General features: G+C 40.7%; 1 protein-coding gene across 1 annotated transcript in view; it reads left to right on the forward strand.

The window, feature by feature from the left end:
- Positions 1-20,463, forward strand: part of PAPPA2 (pappalysin 2) — a 359,519-nt gene that overhangs the window by 142,076 nt on the left and 196,980 nt on the right. The window contains exon 3 of the mRNA XM_075540487.1: positions 319-464. Coding sequence (XP_075396602.1) covers positions 319-464 — 146 coding nt within the window. The remainder of the gene's footprint in view (positions 1-318; positions 465-20,463) is intronic.

Below are 20,463 nucleotides of genomic sequence, written 5' to 3' on the forward strand. Positions count from 1 at the left end.
CTTATTTTTTCCACTAAAGAGAAAAGGCACTAAGAAGTATTTGAGGTTTAGAAAAAATAAATACTAATGTCTTCTTTTTACGCTTCTTAAAATAGGTGTAGATGAGAGGTATGTAGAACATTAGCCATTTCTACTGATCGCAGGGTGAGCATTAGCAGCGATTTTGGTTATAAATGCCAGCCCACACAACAATGTTTGGTCTCTCTCTCTCTCTCTCTCTGCTGATTGGGAGTGGCAGGCAGCGCCTAATTCGATACAGCTCTGGTGTTCTTGACGTGTGGACCCTGGGTGTGACCTCCCCTTTTCGTGCACCTCCAGGGCATACATGAGTGTGAAGGAGCTGAAGGGGACCCTGCAGCCCAACAGCACTCACTTCCTGAATGTCTACTTTGCCCGTTCCGTCCGAGAAGATCTTGCAGGTGCCGCCACCTGGCCTTGGGACAAGGAAGCTACTAGCCACCTGGGTAAGTAAAATGAAGTACAGATATAGTCGAGGAAAACAAGGAGGTACAAAGGAGTTTGTGAAAGTGAGTTTGGGGGAAATACCTATGAGGACGTACCCCCCAAATCTAGAATTTCTTTTTCAAAGCTATGTATTTATTTATTTTTACAAAACAACCATTTCAACTTCCAAGTATTCTCCATTACATTTAATACATTTGTCAAATCTTCAATTCCATTCTTGGAAACATTTTTCAAACCGATCTGGATGGCTGACATCACTTCGCTCATTTTTTCCCCTCACTTCTTCTCTGCCATCAAATGGCTCTCCTTCCACGTCCCTCTTCATTTGTAGAAACAAAAAGAAGTCACACAGAGCAAGGTCAGGTGAGTCAGGCGCACAGGACAAGAGAAACCTGATTTTTACGAAAGACTGGCACACAGATGGCTGCATTGTCGTGGTGGCAAAACCAGTGCCCCGTCTGCCATAAATCAGGCCTTTTTTGTCACACGCTGGTTTGCAATCTTTTCAGAACCTCTAAACAGAAAGCTTGATTAACAGTCTGACCTGGTGGAAGGAACTCCAAATGCACTGTCCCTCCACATCAAGAAAACAAATGAGCGTCGTCTTGATCTTTGGTTTCATTTGACGAGCTTTCTCTGGCCAAGATGATGCCGGGGTCTTCCGCTGGCTTGCGTGATGCTTGCTGGCGGGGTCCTGAGTACAGCACCATGTCTGCTCGCCAGCAGGGATGTGGGAAAGCAGCGTGGGTCGCTTTGGAGCTGCTCTCTCAAAGCCAGGGATGTTTCCAGCCAGCACTCTTTTTGCTGGTCAGTCAGAACCTGGGGCGCGGATTTCACAGTGGCCCTTCTCATGCTCAACTCTTCCATGAAAATTCGTTGAACCAAACCCCAACATAGTCCAAATAACTTCCCCATCTCTGCAATCATCTGTCGTGGGCCTTCGGGCACCAGGGCACGGATTTTGTCGACGTTTTCTCTGTCTGGGACGTTGGTGGACATCCTGAATGATGTTGGTCAGCAATCGACGTTTCACCCTTTTCGAAAGGAGAACACCATGCATGCCCGTGAGTTTTTCCCGCAGCGCCATCCTTGTAAGCCGTGTTCAACATCACAACAGTTTCTGCGGCATTTTTCCAGAGCAAGGGGAAAAAAAAAAATCACCGCCGCATTCTGTTCTCTTAAATCGGCCATCAGAAAAAACGAGTTTCGAGTGAAACAGCTTTTATGAAAAAAATTCACTGTGACCAGAGAGAACCTTCCCAGGTGACACCACTGGGTGCACTAACTCAGAGCGAGTTGCTTGATGGTCTCCTACTGGGAGAAATGCATATTATGAAAGTTCCACACAGCGAGCTTTTTCCTGTTGTTTTTTTTGGCGGGGAGGGTCGGTTGGGGTCTCCCCCTGTATCTATCTATAGCTAGATATTTAGTCTGTGAATTAGGTGTTTTTGGCTGAGTACAACTTTGGAAGAATATAGAAAATGTTTCAATGCAGACAGATAAGACACATTAGAGAAAAGTAAGCATTGAATGTAATGTGTATATCATTTTAGAACATCTTCAATAGGATTCCATAGAAAAGTATTAAAAAAGTGAATGACCAAAATAGGGAGAGAACTTAAAGTAGAAAAGAGAATGATTTTAAAGACCAGGAATAATTTAATAAATGATTGAAGGAGTTATGCAAAGTTAATCTTTTTAGTAATCAAATATGAAACAGAGAGGGTTAGATTTAAACTTGCTAATATAATGCTGCATATTTCAAACCTAGGTATGATGGATCATTTTGAAAATGAGTCTATAGCACACTGAATTGATAAAGAAAATAGCATACTGCATAACTTGACTGGCAGTTTCAGTAAAAGTGCCTAATATGTTCACTGGGTCAAATGACAAAGGGCTATTGGTTTCAGCCATCTAGGTCCACGAGGCTCAGGTAAACTGGAGATACTTGTGTGGTTTTCAACTGAGTCATTCTATATTCAGGGTAGTAAAGGGTGAAAGGTCTATAATAAGATTCAGTGTTTAAAATTATCCTTAGAAGAAGCAAGAGTGGCAAGTGAGCATGTAGCAATGTAAGGAAATACTTCCCAATTGATGTACAGAGGAGGATTGCTCCCTGGAGTCTCTAAAAGGGTACATCTACACAGGGACATCTTTCTCCCAAGGAGAGGCTGGTGAGTTGAAGCTTCTGCCTCTGAAGTGAGCAGCCCACAGCATGTCCAGGACGCCTTGATTATAATATAGAACCCAAAGATCATTCACATATTGGAGTTAGCAGACATTAACTTTAAAATAAATGTATGTGGCATTTGAACTAGATTAAAAAGATGGAATTACTTAAGAGAATTATAATCTGTAAAATTAAATTTAAATTTTACCACTACAGCAATAATAACTGAAACTAATAGGTGTGATAATGAGTAGGAGAAAGATTTAGAGAATTAGATGTCTGCAGAAAATATACACACTGAATCATAGAGAAAAAACTGAATAAGTAGACCTAAAGATAATAGGACAACACAGCACCACAGCTTCAGAATGGTTTACAAATGCTCAATTAGGAGAGGTGAAAGAATATAACACTGAAGACAATTGGAGAAAAGTGTTGGAAATCAAGCACTGAAGTAAAAATCTCAAAATTAGTCAGAAAAAGAAGGTGAATATTCATAAAAGGCATAGTAATGATAGTAATACGATGACATTGCCACATAAACTATGTGGAATCACAAGACAATAGGTAGATGCTTCCTTTTTAAGTTGTGGTGGAAATATACCAAACAGAATGTTCACCAGCTAAACAGTTTCTCAGGGACATTGATTACAAGATTTGTGTTGCATAACCCGTGCCTCTTTCTCTTTTCCCATTATTTCACCACCATTAGCCTCAACTCAGTGTTTCCCAAACAAAGATTTCCCCATGCCCATTCTTACTCACCCAAGTGAGCACTGATAAACTTTGGTTCCCATATAGTTTTGTATTTCATGTAAGTGAAGTCATACCGTTTTTTTTTTCATTTGTGAACTAACTTATTTTGATCAACATTGTAATTTCAAGGTTCATTCATTGTGTGGCATGTATTAACTCAGTGTCATTGAGTAAATTCTGACTCAAAAACATCTTATATGGTAGACTAGAAATACCTCATTGGGTTTTCAGGGCTGTAAATCTTTACAGAAACAGAAAGCCTCATCTTTCTCTCACAATGCTGCTGGTGGATTCCAACTGCTAACCTTATGGTTATCAGCCCAACATGTAACCCACTGTGCCACCCACACTCCTGTAAGAACTCCACTTAGCTTTATGGTTGCATGATATTCCACTGGATGTATGCACCGCATTTTGCTGTTCATTCAGGTGTTGATGGACATTCAGATGTTTCCACTTTGGGACTTTTGTGAAAAATATCTTGATGAACATTTGTGTACATACTTCTTTTTGCATTCCCATTTTGTTTCTTTTGGATATACACCTAGAATTAGGGTTGGTGGGTCATTTTGAGAAATCCCCATGCTGTTTTTAAAGATAGTTCTCCCATCTTTCGAGGAGCCTTGGTGGCATAGTGGGTTACCTGTTGGGCTGGTAACGGCAGTCAGCAGGTCAAAGCCACCAGTCCCTCTATTAGTGAAAGACAAGGCTTTCAATTCAGCTCCAGTACCGATTTTACAATCTTGGAAACCTATAAGGGCTGGCCAACTCTGTTCAAGAGGGGCTCTGAGTCTGAATTGACTCAGAGTTTGATATCATTTTGCATTTCCACCAATGATGGATGAGGTTTCTAGTGTTTCTACATTTTTCTAACACCTATAATTCCACCACCCCCACCTTTTTGATCATTGCCATTCTAATGAAAATAAGATAGTATCTCAATGTGATTTCAATTTGTATCTCCCTAGCGACTAATGAAGCTCTTTTTTTTAACTAATTCAGTTCTTGAATTGTACAGTTTCCACATGTCTACTAATCAATCTGAAACTTTGTGGCTCTCTCTCTCTCTCTCTCACACACACACACACACACACACACACACACACACACACACAAAGGGACTTCTAAATGTTCATGGAAAAATCCATTTTTCAACAAACTTTCTGAAGTCCCCTTATATGTGTTATGTAATATATATATTCTGTATCTAGAAAACTACTAATTTTAGAAGAACATTAAAATTTTAAATGAATGCTCCAATCTTGAGGATAACCATTCAAAGATGGATTAAGTAGTCTCTAGTTAACAAACTAATATAGTGGGGAATGACATAATCCAAAAGGAAGCACAAATGGTGGAGTAAAGTGAATAACAGATGGAACAAACAGAAACAAATAGTAAGATATTGATTTAAACTGAATATATTAGTAATTAAAGAACTCTAGTTGCACTGGGGAGTAGGCACTGGGCTATCTGAAAGATCAGTGGTTCAAGCCAATCAGCGGCTCTGAAAGAGAAAGATGAGACTATCCGCTTCCATATAGAATGACCGGTCAGAAACCCTACATAGAGTTGTTAAGTCATAATTGAAGTGATGGCCATGGGTTTATGGCAGTAATCAAATTCAGATGAAATTACCAATTCAAAGCCCAAAATGTCATTCTGGAAGCAAACCCCAAACATATAGTGCTTATGAAACATCCTAAATATAAAACACATAAACACTGAAAGTGAAAAGATGGAAAAGCCATGCAATGCGAATACTAACCAAACGGAAGCCAGAGTCGCTTCCTTGTACATGATCAAGACAATTTAAAGACAGTATTAGGAAAGATAAATAGGAATCATTTCTAATAATAAAATATCATCTCATTGTAAATTTAAGAGTGATACATTTGTAAGTACCGTATCTCATGTCTGAAGTCCTAGGTTGTACAAATTGTAATTCAGAGATCCCACTGGAGGTTCAAGTCCACTCTGAGGCATCTCTGATGACTGACCTCGCAATCGGCTTCCTAAAGGTCACAACCTTGAACAATGTATGCTGTGTTTCTTCTGTACATATGTGGTTGCTATGAGTCAAATCAAATCCATAGCCACTAACAATAATAATATGCTATAAATATAAATAAAAATAGATAGAAATAAAATGAGAATAGACAAATATGCAATTATTCCAAGTGTTTAAAAATATTTCTAACAAAATAATTGGATCAGCAAATTTAAAATCAGTATAGATATATAAGATTTGAAAAACATGATTAATAAATTTTACCTAATTGACAAAATTAGAACAATGTACCAGATAGTGAAAAATCTATGTATGCAAATTATTTTAAGGTGCCATGAAAAACACACCCCAAGTGCGTTGAACCAAAAAGAAAATTTAAAAGAATTGAAATCACAAAGTCTTTACAGACATAAACCCATAACCCTTAACTAGGAAAAATGAACAAAACCAAAAATTAGTTCGTTGGAGAAAAGACAACATCTACAAATACTGACTGATCAAGAAAAACACATGGCCAGGGAGTATATTGCCAAGGGCCACCGTAATTAGCACCCAGCTGCTAATGGAGCAGTGAGTGGTTTGAATCCAGGAGCTGCACTAGGGGAGAAAGACGTGGCACCCCGCTTGCTTTCCGACAGACTTACAGGGTTTACAGCATCGGCAACCCAATGGGGCAGCACTACCCTACCCTGTGGGACTGCTGTGGGTAAAAATCAACTTGAGAGCAATAGGCGTGTAGCTATAGATGAAGCATGAGAGAGAGAAAACCCTTCTACCTTACTACAAGTATTAACAGGCAATAATATCTTTCAAAAAATGGTACTGTGATCATTGGACATCCATTGGCAAAATAAAACAATTAACACAGACAAACAAAATGAGGAGCCCACTACCTTAACTTCCCAGCTTGTATAAAGAGCATAGAAATTGAAGAGGGAAGCATGGGAGAAACTGTTCATGACAGAGCTAGGAGAGGAGGGGACGTATTTAACACCAGAACGGGCAAACGGCCACAGTGGACTTCACTGAATGAAGCATGAACAACTCTGAGAAAGGAACACATAAGGAGATGAGAGACTAGTAGGCTGCATTTGTAAACCGCCTCTCTGGCAAAGGACTTGCATCTTGATTAGATAAAGAGCTCTCAAATCTGGCAATAAACAAACACTTCAATTAGAAAACTGGCAAATACATGAATAGATGCTTTACCCAAAGAATAGAAAGATGGAAAATAAGCCTAGAAAAAATGTCTAAAATCATCAGCACTTAGGGAAATAGAATTAAAAGCACAAGAAGCTATCACTAGCCATCTATTAGAGGAGTTAATATAAAACAAAGACAAAGCAAACTAGTGGCAAGGCTGAATTCTGGCCCAAATGCACCAACTAGATCTCTCCTGCATGACTGTTGGGAAAGGCTAAGAGTACAGCCATTCTGGAAATATCTTGGGACTTTTCATAGAACTAAGCACAACACCTACTTATTATAAAATACAGCATCTGGATGTTGGAACATTTATCCCAGCGAGATAAAAATTTACATCCACTCAAAAACTTGCCTGTGAATCATAACCCCAAACTGGAAGTCACTAAGATATTGTTCAATATGAACTTTTAAATTGTGAACAATGAAATATTACAGAGCAGTTAATAAAGAACCAGTGTATCAATGCATGCAACAACCTGGATGAATCTCAAAGACTTAAATGGAGTGAAAACAACAATCTCAAATGTTTATCTAATATATGATTTCCATTTTTTTGCTGTTTTCTCAGCATGACAAAATAACTCATGGAGAGAACAAATGAGTGGTCACCTGGGGTTGGGAATGGATTGGGGAATGGGAATGACGGGGTTAAGTGTGACATACAGAGGTCACAGCAGGGAGCTCTTAACTAAGAGGGACCAGTTCTATATCTTAATTGGGGCGGCAGTTACACAAATCTATGCATGTAATAACTGTTTGGAAAGTGCACACGAATGCGTGCTTGTGTGCCCCACACCTACACAGGTGAGATCTGTAGAAAATTGGCGACCTCTATGTGTAAGAAGAGCTTTTATATAGCAGGTGCTCTGTGAAATCTGAAGGGCTGAAGAAAGTATGAACGGATAAATAAGTTATGAAGTAAAATGATTTCAATGTATATGTAAATTGCTTTGAGAAACACTGTTGCAATAAAGGGTCTAAGGAGTTAGGGACATTTATATTTTCTTCTTAAACTCCTCAGGGATAACCATATTCTCCTATTGCAGGTTTTTTATGTGATTTTCAGATGTGGAAGTTTAGACTGAATAGCTCACATATCTAACTCAATAGGAACTCACTCTCTTCTTATATATTTCTTCATGTTTAATCACCACTATAACTGAATAAAGGCATTCCACTGGCCTAAATCTGGTGTGGAGTAGTGTGCAGGCAGCTGGCATAACATGATAGAGCTCAACATTTAGGCCTTTCTAAGTAGAATCTGTTTGAGATTCAAGATTACCTGCTTGGGTCAGCAGGCAAAGCCTCGGCATTTCTGAGAGTCAGCAGACTGCCTTAGCAGATTACCACACTGGCCTGACAGGTTGAAGATAGAGCCCAGTTTCTGACTCTCGATGGCTTCAGTCAGTACGGGGAAAGACCAAGGTAATTTGTGGTCCTGCTTTGTCATCAATTCCATTTCTGCTTCTTGATATAATTTTGTAATTCTAGTGCCATGCTAATGTAGGGAAGAATGTTTTAATAGGTAAGGAAATGAAGGTGACAATTGTAAACTCTAACATGCAGTGACTTGATCATCATCAGCCTCAGTATGTCGCACCTAAATCGAACATGTATCTTCAAAGCCAGAATACTTAACATTGTGGTCAGCCAATCCTATAAAAAAAAAAAATCCATCCTCCTTTAAGGGATTCACAACATAATTGTAAGAGTGTCGTCATGTGACACATTTATAACCAGTGTAATGTTACCGCATATGAGGCTACACTGGAGCATGGGCAAGAAAATGCCCACGTGCCCAAAAGGCATCAGAGAAGAGTCCCCTGAAGAAGGACGGCTAGATTTACGCATGAAAGGATAACTCCGTTGGCAAACATGGGAGGAGCATTCTGGAGTAAAAGGCATGGTAGATGCCAAGGTTCAGAACAGTTAAGAACCTGGATATACTTATAAATGGAATCTAGTTGGAATGACTAAGTAGTGCTCTTCAGACTTGGTTTTGTTCTTGTAACTCCTAAAAGACTTCTGAGAAAATTCTACTGAACCCTTCACACATTCTTAGAGGAACATAAAAAAATTAAGTCTACATTTAAATAGTAGCAAACTGGAACTTTTGGCACATAAAAATGCTGATATCTTAGAATAAAACTGTTAAAACCACTCTTCTAATGGTATCAATGCCATAATGATTTGATAATCACCCTCATTCATTCAACTAGTGATGGCCACATACTTTGTTGTTGTTTTTATTTATTTATATATGGTTTATTTATTTATTTTTGGCACATACTTTTTAAAGTTTGAGAAAATATTTTTCAAATTTTTGTTTCTGTTCTACTTCTGTAAAATTTTATGTTAAAGTAGTATAGATGGGGCTTCAAAAGTCTGTGGACCCTCAGTCGTGGTCCTAATCTAAGAACAACTCATTCTCGTGATGTGACACCATTTGATACTTGCCCTCATGATGAGATCTCTTAAGATATGAGTAGCAATAATGAAACACACAACCTTCCTCTAGGTCTTAAATGCTTCCTCCCCCCCAACTATCATGATACCAATTCTACCTTGCAAACCTGGTTAGACTAGAGAATGCACAGCGGTACAGTTGGGATCTGGAAACAGGAAATCTAGGACAGATGAACCCCTCAGGACCAACGGTGAGAGTGGCAATACCGGGAGGGAAGGGGGTGTAGAAAGGGGGAATGGATCTCGGGGATCTACATATAACCTCCTCTCTGGGGGATGGGCAACAGGAAAGTGGGTGAAGGGAGACACCTGGCAGTGTAAGATAAGATAAATTATTAAGGGTTCATGAGGGAGGGGGCAGCGGGGAGAGAGGGCGAGGGATAAAAGGAAAATGAACTGATTCCAGGAACCCAAGCGGAAGGCGAATTTTGAGAATGATGAGGGCAAAAAATGTATAGGGTGCTTTACTCAATTGATGTATGTATGGATTGTGATAAGAATTGTATGAGCCCCAGTAAATGATTTTTTAAAAAGGTATGAGTGATACAGCAAAGGACTGTGAATCAATTACACGATGCCTGGATATCAGATGGAAGAGTGTCTAGGGCTTTAAAGGTTTGTTTCAAAACAACCAACCATCTACGTGAGGTAGGTATCAAGTAAGTCCACACAAAAGAAGCACATCACCCTGTGTGATCTAAGGATTGCAAATAAAAAAATCTACACCTGGAGGAGGGAAAAGTATTAGAGGGCTATGGATGACATGAAAGCCTAAAATCCATTCACAGGGGCTTCAGTCTGGTTGATCATCTCTGGCATTGAGCAGGACTCTGAATAGCCTTGCTATCAGACAGAACACATTGGAAAGTAGATTAATCCAGATGTAGTTTAAAATTTAACTCCATATCATTTGTTCTTCCTTTTGACTCATTTTAAATTTGTTTCAGTTTTTATTCTTTTCTGCTTTCTTTGTAATTTAGGTTTTTCTTTATTTTATTACCGTTGCCATATTTTGGTATGTTTTTCTGTGTATGAAATCCAGGATAGGTAAAGCTATAGAGTCAGAAACTGGATGAATAGTTTCTTAGGGTTATGCCAAGGGAGATTGGGGGGTAAATGGAGAGCTAATGATGACTATGAGAAAGAACAAAATATTCTAAAGGGATGATGATTGTATAAATCTTTTGGTATAATATGGGCAGCATATCAATAAAACTTTTAAAAAGAGATAGTGGTAAGTTAACCGTTTGATAAAATAGGTACCACCAAAATAAGATCTACTATTACCAGTGTATACTTATCTCTATTTGATTTATTGAATGACAATATTCCTAGTGTTTTATTCCTAAAATAATTTCATATGTAAAGAATGTCTGGCATACTTAACATACCAGTTTGTGTAATAGGTCATAAAATGTTTCAAATATACAGAAAACAATAGACCATCTCCTATGTATGCACTCAGTAAAACTATAGTGCTGTCTTGCTTAAGCTTTATGTAAATGGTATCAGATTTTTCCATATAATCCATATGTACTACCCCTTTAGCATTATGTTTCTGAAGTTTATCGATCTTGATCTAGCTAGTAAATTCAAATGATATGTAATATTTGATTGCATGAATATGCCAGTCATATTTATGCTTTCTCATATCTAGTTCATTTCCTGTTTTCCAGTATTACAAAATAATACTGAAACAAACACCCTCCTCACACTTGTCTTTTCTAGTCTCTGGAAGGCCTGATGAGATGTGTACATCTTCAACATTTCTAGCCATTGAAAAATCAGATTTCAAGGTAGTTGCTGTGGTAGTATTCCATGAGGAGTGTTGTTTGCTTTGTTTGAAGTATCATTCCTTATTGAAATACAAGTCATACATTATGAAATGTATACATCTGAAGTGTTTATCTAATTCACTAGTTTTTATTACATTTACAGTATGCAGCCAGCACCATAATAAAATTCCACGATATTTTCATGTGAGAATGTTTTTATTTATAGACATACTGGTGACGCTGGCTATGTGTTCTTTTTGTTGTATAAATGAGATGAGGGACTCTGCAGAGGTCTCCTTATTTAAAGTGGTTTGACTAGGTAGCTGGAAAGATCATTCCTAGTTAGCTCGTGAAACTCCTTAAATGAAGGAATTGTTATTAACTAATGAAGGTACCACTATCTTATTCACTTCAGAGTAAAATGACTCAGAACTCTTAGTTGACAATAATGGAGCACTATCCCAAATAAAGGGGTTATTTCCTCCCCCACCTCCACCCCCTAAAAAAAGTCAGGGACAAATTTTACTATAAACTTTGTGAAGCTCCTTTGTATGCATGGATTTTTTCCCCCACAATATTTTGTTGGTAACCTCCTTTTCTGCTTAGAATGATCTAAATCCTAAGCCCTAACCTAAGAACAACCAATTATTATGATGTTCCTTCTTAGAAGATGTAAGCCCTTAAGGCCTAACCTGAGAACAATCAGTTATTATGATGTGTCCTTGCTCAATACTTACTCCATGAAGGGGAAATGTGTGCTATAGCAAAGTGTGCCAATGAAATCAGATAATGACTGGATATCAGAAAGAATAGCACCTGGGGCCTAAAGGCTTGTTGAAGAACAAGCAACTATCTAAGTGAGGTGTAAGTTAAGTTCACACAGAAGCAGTACACCATCCTCTGTGATACAAGGATTGTAAATAATAAAATCCAAGATCAGAGGAGGGAACAGTATGAGAGTATACATTCTGATTACCTGGTTTGCAGAAAGCTATGGATAAAAATGAAAGCCTAAAATCGATCGGCAGAGTCCCCACATGCATAAGCCTCCAGTAAGTCCCCCTGGACCATTGGCTGGGGATGCGAATGTCCTGGGTATCCGACAGAGTGCACTGGAAAGTGGATTAATGATGGTATAGGTAGGCTGAATTTAACATCTTATCATTTGTCTTTCCTCTTGACCCATCTTTAATTGATCTAATTACATTTATCCTTACTTTCTTTTGGATTAAGTTTTTCTGTGTTTTATTTTGTTGTAGTAGTTGCTGTTGTTTTCCTATGATCCCCATTGTATGACATCCTGGATAGGTAAAGCTATAGAAATAGGTTAATAGTTTCTTAGGGGTATCACAGAGAAGGTTAGGGGGACATGGGGACCTGATAATAATGAGTACAAGAATGAAGAAAAAGTTCTAAAATTGATGGCGGTGAGGATTGCCCAACTTTTTAAACATATTCAAACCTCCGAATGATATGTCAATAACATTGTTTCAATAAAACCTATTCATTAAGACAATTTTGATCATAAGTTTTTAAATTACGCTTTTAAATTTGAGATAACTGTATATGTATACATAACTCTTTTTTTAATATTTTATTAGGGGCTCATACAACTCTTATCACAATTCATACATATACATACATCAATTGTATAAAGCACATCTGTACATTCTTTGCCCTAATCATTTTCTTTTTTTTCCTCCTCTTTTCTTTTTTTACATTTTATTAGGGACTCATACAACTCTTTTCACAATCCATACATATACATACATCAATTGTATAAAGCACATCCATACATTCCCTGCCCAAATCATTCTCAAAGCATTTGCTCTCCACTTAAGCCCTTTGCATCAGGTCCTCTTTTTTTTTCCCCCTCCCTCCCCGCTCCCCCCTCTCTCATGTGCCCTTGGTAATTTATACATTGTTATTTTGTCATATCTTGCCCTATCCAGAGTCTCCCTTCCCCCCCTTCTCTTCCATCCCTCTCCCAGGGAGGAGGTCACATGTGGATCCCTGTAATCAGTTCCCCCTTTCCAACCCACTAACCCTCCACTCTCCCAGCATCGCCCCTCACACCCCTGGTCCTGAAGGTATCATCCACCCTGGATTCCCTGTACCTCCAGCCCTCATATGTACCAGTGTACAACCTCTGCCCTATCCAGCCCTGCAAGGTAGAATTCGGATCATGGTAACTGGGGGGAGGAAGCATCCAGGATCTGGGGGAAAGCTGTGTTCTTCATCGGTACTACCTCGCACCCTGACTGACCCATCTCTCTCCTAAACCCTTCTATGAGGGGATCTCCAGTGGCCGACACTTGGGCCTTGGGTCTCCACTCTGCACTTCCCCCTTCATTCAATATGGTATATATATATATACACACACACACACACACACACACATACATACACATACACACACATATATATATACATATACACACAGTATATGTAACTCTTCTAAAACAGAAATATATAAATTGAAATCCATGTAACTTTTACCCAGCTGTCCACAATGACAGCATCTTTCAGAACTATAATATAATATCATAATCAATATTTTGACAAAAGTTAAAATAACTAAGAAATCACATACTTGAATGTGAGACCCACCCTAGGATTAGTTTCCTGGCTTTGGATGAATAGTGAGAGTTGCTGTAGTGAGATAGGCTTCAGCATCAAGTTTACTGTTTTGTGGTTTGGTTTTTGATTCCCATAAATGTATAGATGGGTTAACAGGGGTTATGATTGAGTGACTCTCAGTGGTGGTTCTAAGGGAAGAGTGTGTGTGTGTGTGTGTGTGTGTGTGTGTGTAGGAGGAAAAGATGAGTCCGTTTGGATATGTTGGATATGTTGGGTTATCACAAGTTAAACTGCACAGAGACTTGCACACAAGTCATGGGAAGATCAGGATTCGGGGATGGACCAGAAACCAACGGAGAGAGAGTCTGTGGGCCCAATACTGTAGACAATTGCTGTAAAGAGATGGAGCAAGTACAGGGCATTTGGGCTGGGTTAGAGACGAGATCCGATTACCCTGGCACAGCACGCTGGACACACTGGAGTAGTCTGGCCCAACCAGACTTCTAATTGCCATAGACTGTTCTTCGGAATGTCTGGAGAGCCACAAAACACCCAGAGAGCCTGAACCGAGCCCAAGCCAAAAGCTCTAATGTGTGTGAGACCCAAAACCCTGTGGAAGGAAACCTAGTACATAATGGAGGTTTCAATGAGATTAGACAATGCGACCTTTGCATGGGGAAAAATCAAATATACGTGTATGTTGGAGTGGACTATTATTTCATATAGACCAGATCAAATGGGATCTCAAGCAAGCTGTTTTCGTCAACGCTGTGTATGAAGCATTGGACTGGTAACCGCAAGGTGAGTGGTTCAAACATGCCTGCTGCTGCTTTAGAGAAAGATAAAGCTCCTGAGATGATTGAGAGTCCTTGAGAAGCCTCCTATGTAGGTTTGTCTCTAAGTCAGAATCAACTTGATAGCAGTGGGTCTGATTCCAGGGCTTCTGGTTTCTCCACATGTAAAACAGAGACCATACACCCTGAGGACTGCACATAACCCGGTAGCCTAAACTGCTTTCCCTTGAGTCAATTCCAGCTCACGGTTGGTCCCATGTGCACCAGGACAGACTGCACGCTGGGATTTTTTTCTGCTGACATTTCAGAAGTAGATTGCCAGGCCTTTTTACTGACTGACATCTAACAGGACTCAATAAATATTAGCACTATCCGTTATTGGTTGTAGAAATTCCAAATACTGCGTCTCTGTGTTCCACCTTATTGATTCTACCCATAGGCTCCTACCCATCTTCCACCTGGAATGCTTGTGGGTTTTTCCCCCCTATAGTCCTGGAAAGATGTTACTATTTTGTAAAGGAAATAAAGATTCTTCTGGGGTCCAATTGCTTATAACAAAAGAGCTGTTCCTAGAGAGTCAGAGAGTTTTTGTAGTGAGTTGGAGAAGGGGGAGTAAGTGATAGCGGGCAGTTTGCATCTGCATCTCAACAGTCTGTGAATGCCCTAAACCCAATGGATTCAGAGAACCAGTGTTCATGGAGTGAGGTGGGTGTTGCAGCTATTTAGGGAAAGGCAGCATAGCTGATGGGGCAGGTGATAGGAGCAGAAATTAGCTCATAGATGACATCGGCTTCTTCATCTAGAATTTTTATAGGGTGTCCCAAGACCAAACCTTGACTTCTTCCCAACCCAATAGTTGGGTGGTGATATTAAGATAAGCATCCACTGTGATTCATTCACACTGTGAGTGAAGCCTTCGTCGTGGGAAACTATCCGTCGATTTGACAAATGGGCAGTGTTTGGTGATTTGAGCCAGATTATGTCTGTGGCACATGGGTACCGAAACCAGAATGTGCTAGGTAGAGAACTATACAAAAGATGAAGAGACGACTGCAGATCTTTCAAGAAGCTTGTCTGTGAAGGTAACAATGTGGACGAGGAGCGAGAGAGTGATCATGCATCTGAGACAGTGTTAACTTGCTGAAGACTGCACCATGCGTATCGGCTGAGGGAGGACACAGGATGGCGGGCAAGCACCTCGGCCGCATGGACAGATCATAGAGCTGTTAACCATCATCTGTGTTCTCTGAGGGAAGTAGTCATCACATGACAGGGCAGGACAACACAGTTCTCTTCACTAGCCACTAGTTTTCCTAAACTGTTCCAAAGCAGGGGGTTTCCTCTGGAAATAAGGAGTAAGCAGGGAATATACACTGTTCAAATATGAAGGCTTAGTTAGAGAAGCATTGAAAATGAGGACAGTTCCTGGGAATTGCCCCCTGACTGCTGTGATGGATTCCACCATTGGCAGGAAAAGCTGTCCTGCAGAATCAGGCATTCAACGTGCTGTTGAGGCTTGAGATTCAGACAACCCTCTTAGAAGTTGAAATTTGCAGCGAAGTTACCCCCAGCTATGCATTTCATGTCCTGGAATTGGGATGCCCCAAAGGAAGATTCATTCACTTACAAACACATGGAATAAATCATCACTTACAGTTAGAGGTGGCAGGCTCTCTGGTAGTGTTGTAGGTAGGTTGTGAATGGCCAAGTGGTTCCGCAGGAGGAAGACGAGGCTGTCCGTAAAGGTCAACAGCCTCAGAAACCCACCCGGGCCACTCAACTCCGTCCTATCGGGTCACTGTGCATCAGGATCAAATCCATGGCGATTAACAACGTCCTATGTGGGGATTTGAAAAGTCTTCAGTTTTAGAACATGTTTTAGTCATTAGCGAGTCCTGTTGTCCTGAGACAGAACCCCTGGCATGTAGTGATGATCAGATGAATCAATGATATGAAATATCTTTCTCACTCTGCACCCAAAATTCTTCCTTAAGTTTATATGTGTGAGCCAGTGTGTGTGTGTGTGTGTGTGTGTGTGTGTTACTGTCCCCTCACATAAAAAAAGAAGGGTTACCTATTAATTAAACCCCCAGTGCCTCAGTGACCACATACTCAGCTGTAATTTATAAGCTCATTTTTCCAATGATGTGGAGGTTCTGCGAAATCCCTGAGTGCTTTCCAAGGTAGGAGACACTGCCAAGGATAGAAGAGAAGAATAAAAAGTGACATCAGCCCCTGTCCAGTCAGGGCCCTGTACACATTCTGGTCTTGGTTCAGTCCTGTCTGGAACACGGGCTTCCTTCTAATGGAACCACAGTCTGTAAAACCAGGAAACCAATGCAAGATTTGGAGTGAGTGTGGGCTGCGTCTATTCAAGGTTCACTTTTCTTTCTAGCTTCTGTTGCCTCTCCCCCTCTTCCTCCTCCTCCTCCATCTTCACTTCCTCCTCTTCCTTTGTCTACTTTGCCCACCTGTGTCACTTTCTTCCCTTATCCTGCCACTTTCTGGTATTATCCCCTGCATGCCACTGTGGGCGCCTGGGAGATGTGCTGGGACCAAGAACTCATTATGCAGGCACCTGCCGCTCAGTCCTCAACCTCCTTATTTTGTGGTCAAGTAACAGTCAACTCTAAAAGTTTTACAGAACTGTTTCAAAAGTCATGTTGAGTAGTGTCTCTTTCACAGACCATCCAAATGTTTGTAACAGAAGTGGCTTTGGGAATCATTTTCTTTACCACGAGCCTCTCTAGTGGGCTTGTGTTAAAGCTGGGAAAATCCGGTTGGGACTTGGAAGCATAGCATCCCTTTGGGAGCTTGGCTATCTGCTACTGAGATTTCCTCTTTTAATGAGCAACTTCTCTCTCTCTCCCTCCCTTCCACCGTTCTCTAGACCACACACAACCCTGCCTTATTGTTTTCACTTGTCCCTCTTCATCAAGAGGAAAGGTCGTCCAAGCAGGCATCTGTGCTCCCTCTGCCAGTCTATTAAACAACAGCTGTGCCACATGTGACCACCAGTTGCTAAGCCCTGGGGACTCCATGCAAACTGTGTTCTGTGAACAAGTTAGTCATTCTGAAATACACTGCGTTCAAACCTGAATATGCACATTTAAATATGCAACAAATTTAACTCTGGTTATCCTTTTAGAATTGAATTTTATCTATCTTTTGAGCCCCCTTGTTTCAGAGTCAGGAGCCCCAGTGACACTGTGGACGCTGGGTTTCTAAGATGGGCCATCTGAGAACCCCTACCAGGTCTCTAAGAGGCAGAGGCAACATGATGGTAGTAGGTTTGGGGGATATTTCTTCCCCGTGATATTCACCTTCCACCCATTAAACTAGCTTGGCCTGGAGCAGTGTTTCTGTACAGATGGCTTGTTCCGGCCAAGGCCACAGGGGGATCCAGTCAGTCTATTTATCAGATAGTGCTGGTCATCTGAAATGACACTCATTCCTACCCGTAGAGTCTCCCAGGGAATCTCCTGGGAGGCTTTTGGGGGCTCTTCTTGGTAAGACTCACTACTCAGCCATTCCTTTCTAGAACCAGCCCTTTCCTTCAGGAATCCATCACTAGCATGAGGCAAAGTCCCCGAGTCAGATCACACAAATCCACTTTCGGATATCTGTCCTTCTCCAGGATCTAATAGGCATGGTATACCCATGTTATGGGGAATCACTACTTATCCAGTCAAGCTTATCTCTCTTATCTTCCTCCAAGGTAGAGGAACCTTTTCCAGGCTAACATGACCATGGTATGGAAACCAGGATTGTTATCCTCAATTCATCGTCCAGGCTGGGCAAACCAGGGAGACCTCTCGGGGCTTCAGTGACATATGCTTTGGAAACCCCAAAGCCAGGGAAGGACATCATTTTCCTTGTGGTTTGCTCATCATTTTGTACTCATAGTGAGGTAGCAATGCAGAAGAGTCTAACTTCATTCAATGGGATGTCACAAGGAATCGTGGAGGGGAGCGGATAGAAGGAAGTTAGCGTTTCCAAAATATTTTCCTCCATTCACACTAGTGCTTCAACGTTCCCTGTGATGATGCTGGGGAAGGGAGAGAAAGTGGAGAGAGTCTCACAGGGTATTAGCGTAAGGCTGGATAAGCCAAAACTTAGATGAAAGCCTATATCGATGTGTCTTTACACTTCCTGTTTCAGTGTAGCCACGGAGAGCAGGGACCACAAAGCAGGTGCTCCAGTTGCAGGGGGAGGGCCTCCCCTTCCCCAATCCAAACCCCTCCACCATATTTCATCCCTTTTTTGTGTATTCAAATTTCATCTTCCAGGATTAAGAGAGTTAAAAATAAGAATAGTGTGGATCTAGAAATTGATAGTGAAATACTCCATAACGAGAAAAGGAGGGATTATTGGCACTACTGGAAAATGTGTCCTATATAAATTTCATTTACCAGGAAGGTCTGTGAAGATTTAAGCTAACAGTCCCAGTCCATCAAATGCCCTTCCTTCCCACAATCACTCATTTGAGGCTGCCAAACAGTCTTTAAGGATCCCCGGTGGTGTAGTGGTTATGAGTTGGCCAGCTAACTTCACAGTTAGCAGTTTGAAATCACCAGCTTCTTCTTGGGAGACAGGACTTTCTACTCCCTTAAAGATTTAGAGTCTCAGACACTCACAGGGGCAGTTCCACCCTGTCCTGTAGGATTGCTATGAGTCAGCATTGACGTGGTGGCAGGAGTGTGATTGTGCATTTTGTAAGCTTCATTTGCATATGAGTATGTGGTTGTCTCATGGACTACGCAAAGGCATTCCACGGCGTGGACCACAACAAACAATGGATTGCCTTAGAAGAATGGGGATTCCAGAAGACGTCATTGTGCCCCTGTGGAACCTGTTCATAGATCAAGAGGCAGTTGTACAAACAGAACAAGGAACATTTTACAAACAAGAAAGGTGTGCATCAAGGTTCTATCTTCTCACTATATTTATTCACTCTACATGTTGAGCAAATAAGCAGAGAAACTGGATTACATGAAGAAAAATTTAGCGTCAAGATCGAAGAAGACCCATTAACAACCTGTGAGATGCAGATGACACAACTTTGCTTGCTGAAAGTGAGGACTTACAGCACATGCTGATGAAGATAAATAATTGCACACTTCAGTTCTGATTACAACTCAGTGTGAAGAAAACACAAATCCTCAAGTTAAACTAATAGGTAATATCATGATAAATGGAGAAAAGATTGACATTGTCAGGGATTTCATCTTTCTTGGATACACAATCAATCCTCAGGGAAGCAAGAGTCCAGAGATGAAATGACACATTGCATTGGATAAACCTGCTGCACAGCCCTCTTTAAGTATTGAAAAGCAAGGATATTACTTTGAGGATTAGATATTCCTGACCCAAACCGTGGCATTTTCAATCACCTCATATGCATGTGAAAGTTAAACCTTGACTAAGGAAGACCAAAGAAGAATTGATGCATTTGAATTATGGAAACTTGAGAACAGTGAAACTTGAATTATGGAAACTTGAGAACAGCACTGCCAAAACAACCACACAGTTTGTCTTGGAAGAATGCTCCTGAGAAGCAAGGATGGCAAGATGTCTACTTTGGGTCTATTATCTGGAGAGACCAGTCCCCGGAGAAGGGCATCATGCTCTGTAAGGTAGAAGGGGAGAGAAAAAGAGAACGTCCTTTGGCAGGATAGATTGACACAGTGGCTGCAATAATGGTCCCAAACATAGCAGTTGTGAGGATAGTGTAGGACCAGGCAGAGTTTGGGTTTCTTGTGCATAGAGTTGCTGTGAGTTAGAACGGACTTGGCAGCACCAAACAACAAATTGCTGATAAAGGAAATGAGCACAGGTCTGTCTACTTCTTGTTGGACTCTGATCTACCTTCTCGGTTATCCTGAGTCTCAGGGTCAGAACCATATGTAAGCAAGTTTTGAGCAGCTTAGGGACAAAGGAGAACTGAAGACAATTGTCTTATGTAGTTATCAATACCTGGTTTCACTCTAGGAGATCTGCCTGGTTCCTGATCAGAATCCCTGGCTTCTCTTCGCTTGTTGAATGAAGATGGCTTGGTGTGAGTCTCTGAGGGGTGGGTCCAAGAGAGTGTGCACTCCAGGCTGTGTTAGAGAACTGAAATAACACATTCTCCCAGATATAGCCTTAATTTGCTTATTTTTTGTAAAATATGTAATGTGTATTTGTCTATATTATCTCTGAATCTTTTTTAGAAATCATTTTACTGGGGGCTCGTAC

Source organism: Tenrec ecaudatus, chromosome 1 (assembly GCF_050624435.1).
Source record: "Tenrec ecaudatus isolate mTenEca1 chromosome 1, mTenEca1.hap1, whole genome shotgun sequence".
Taxonomy (NCBI): domain Eukaryota; kingdom Metazoa; phylum Chordata; class Mammalia; order Afrosoricida; family Tenrecidae; genus Tenrec; species Tenrec ecaudatus.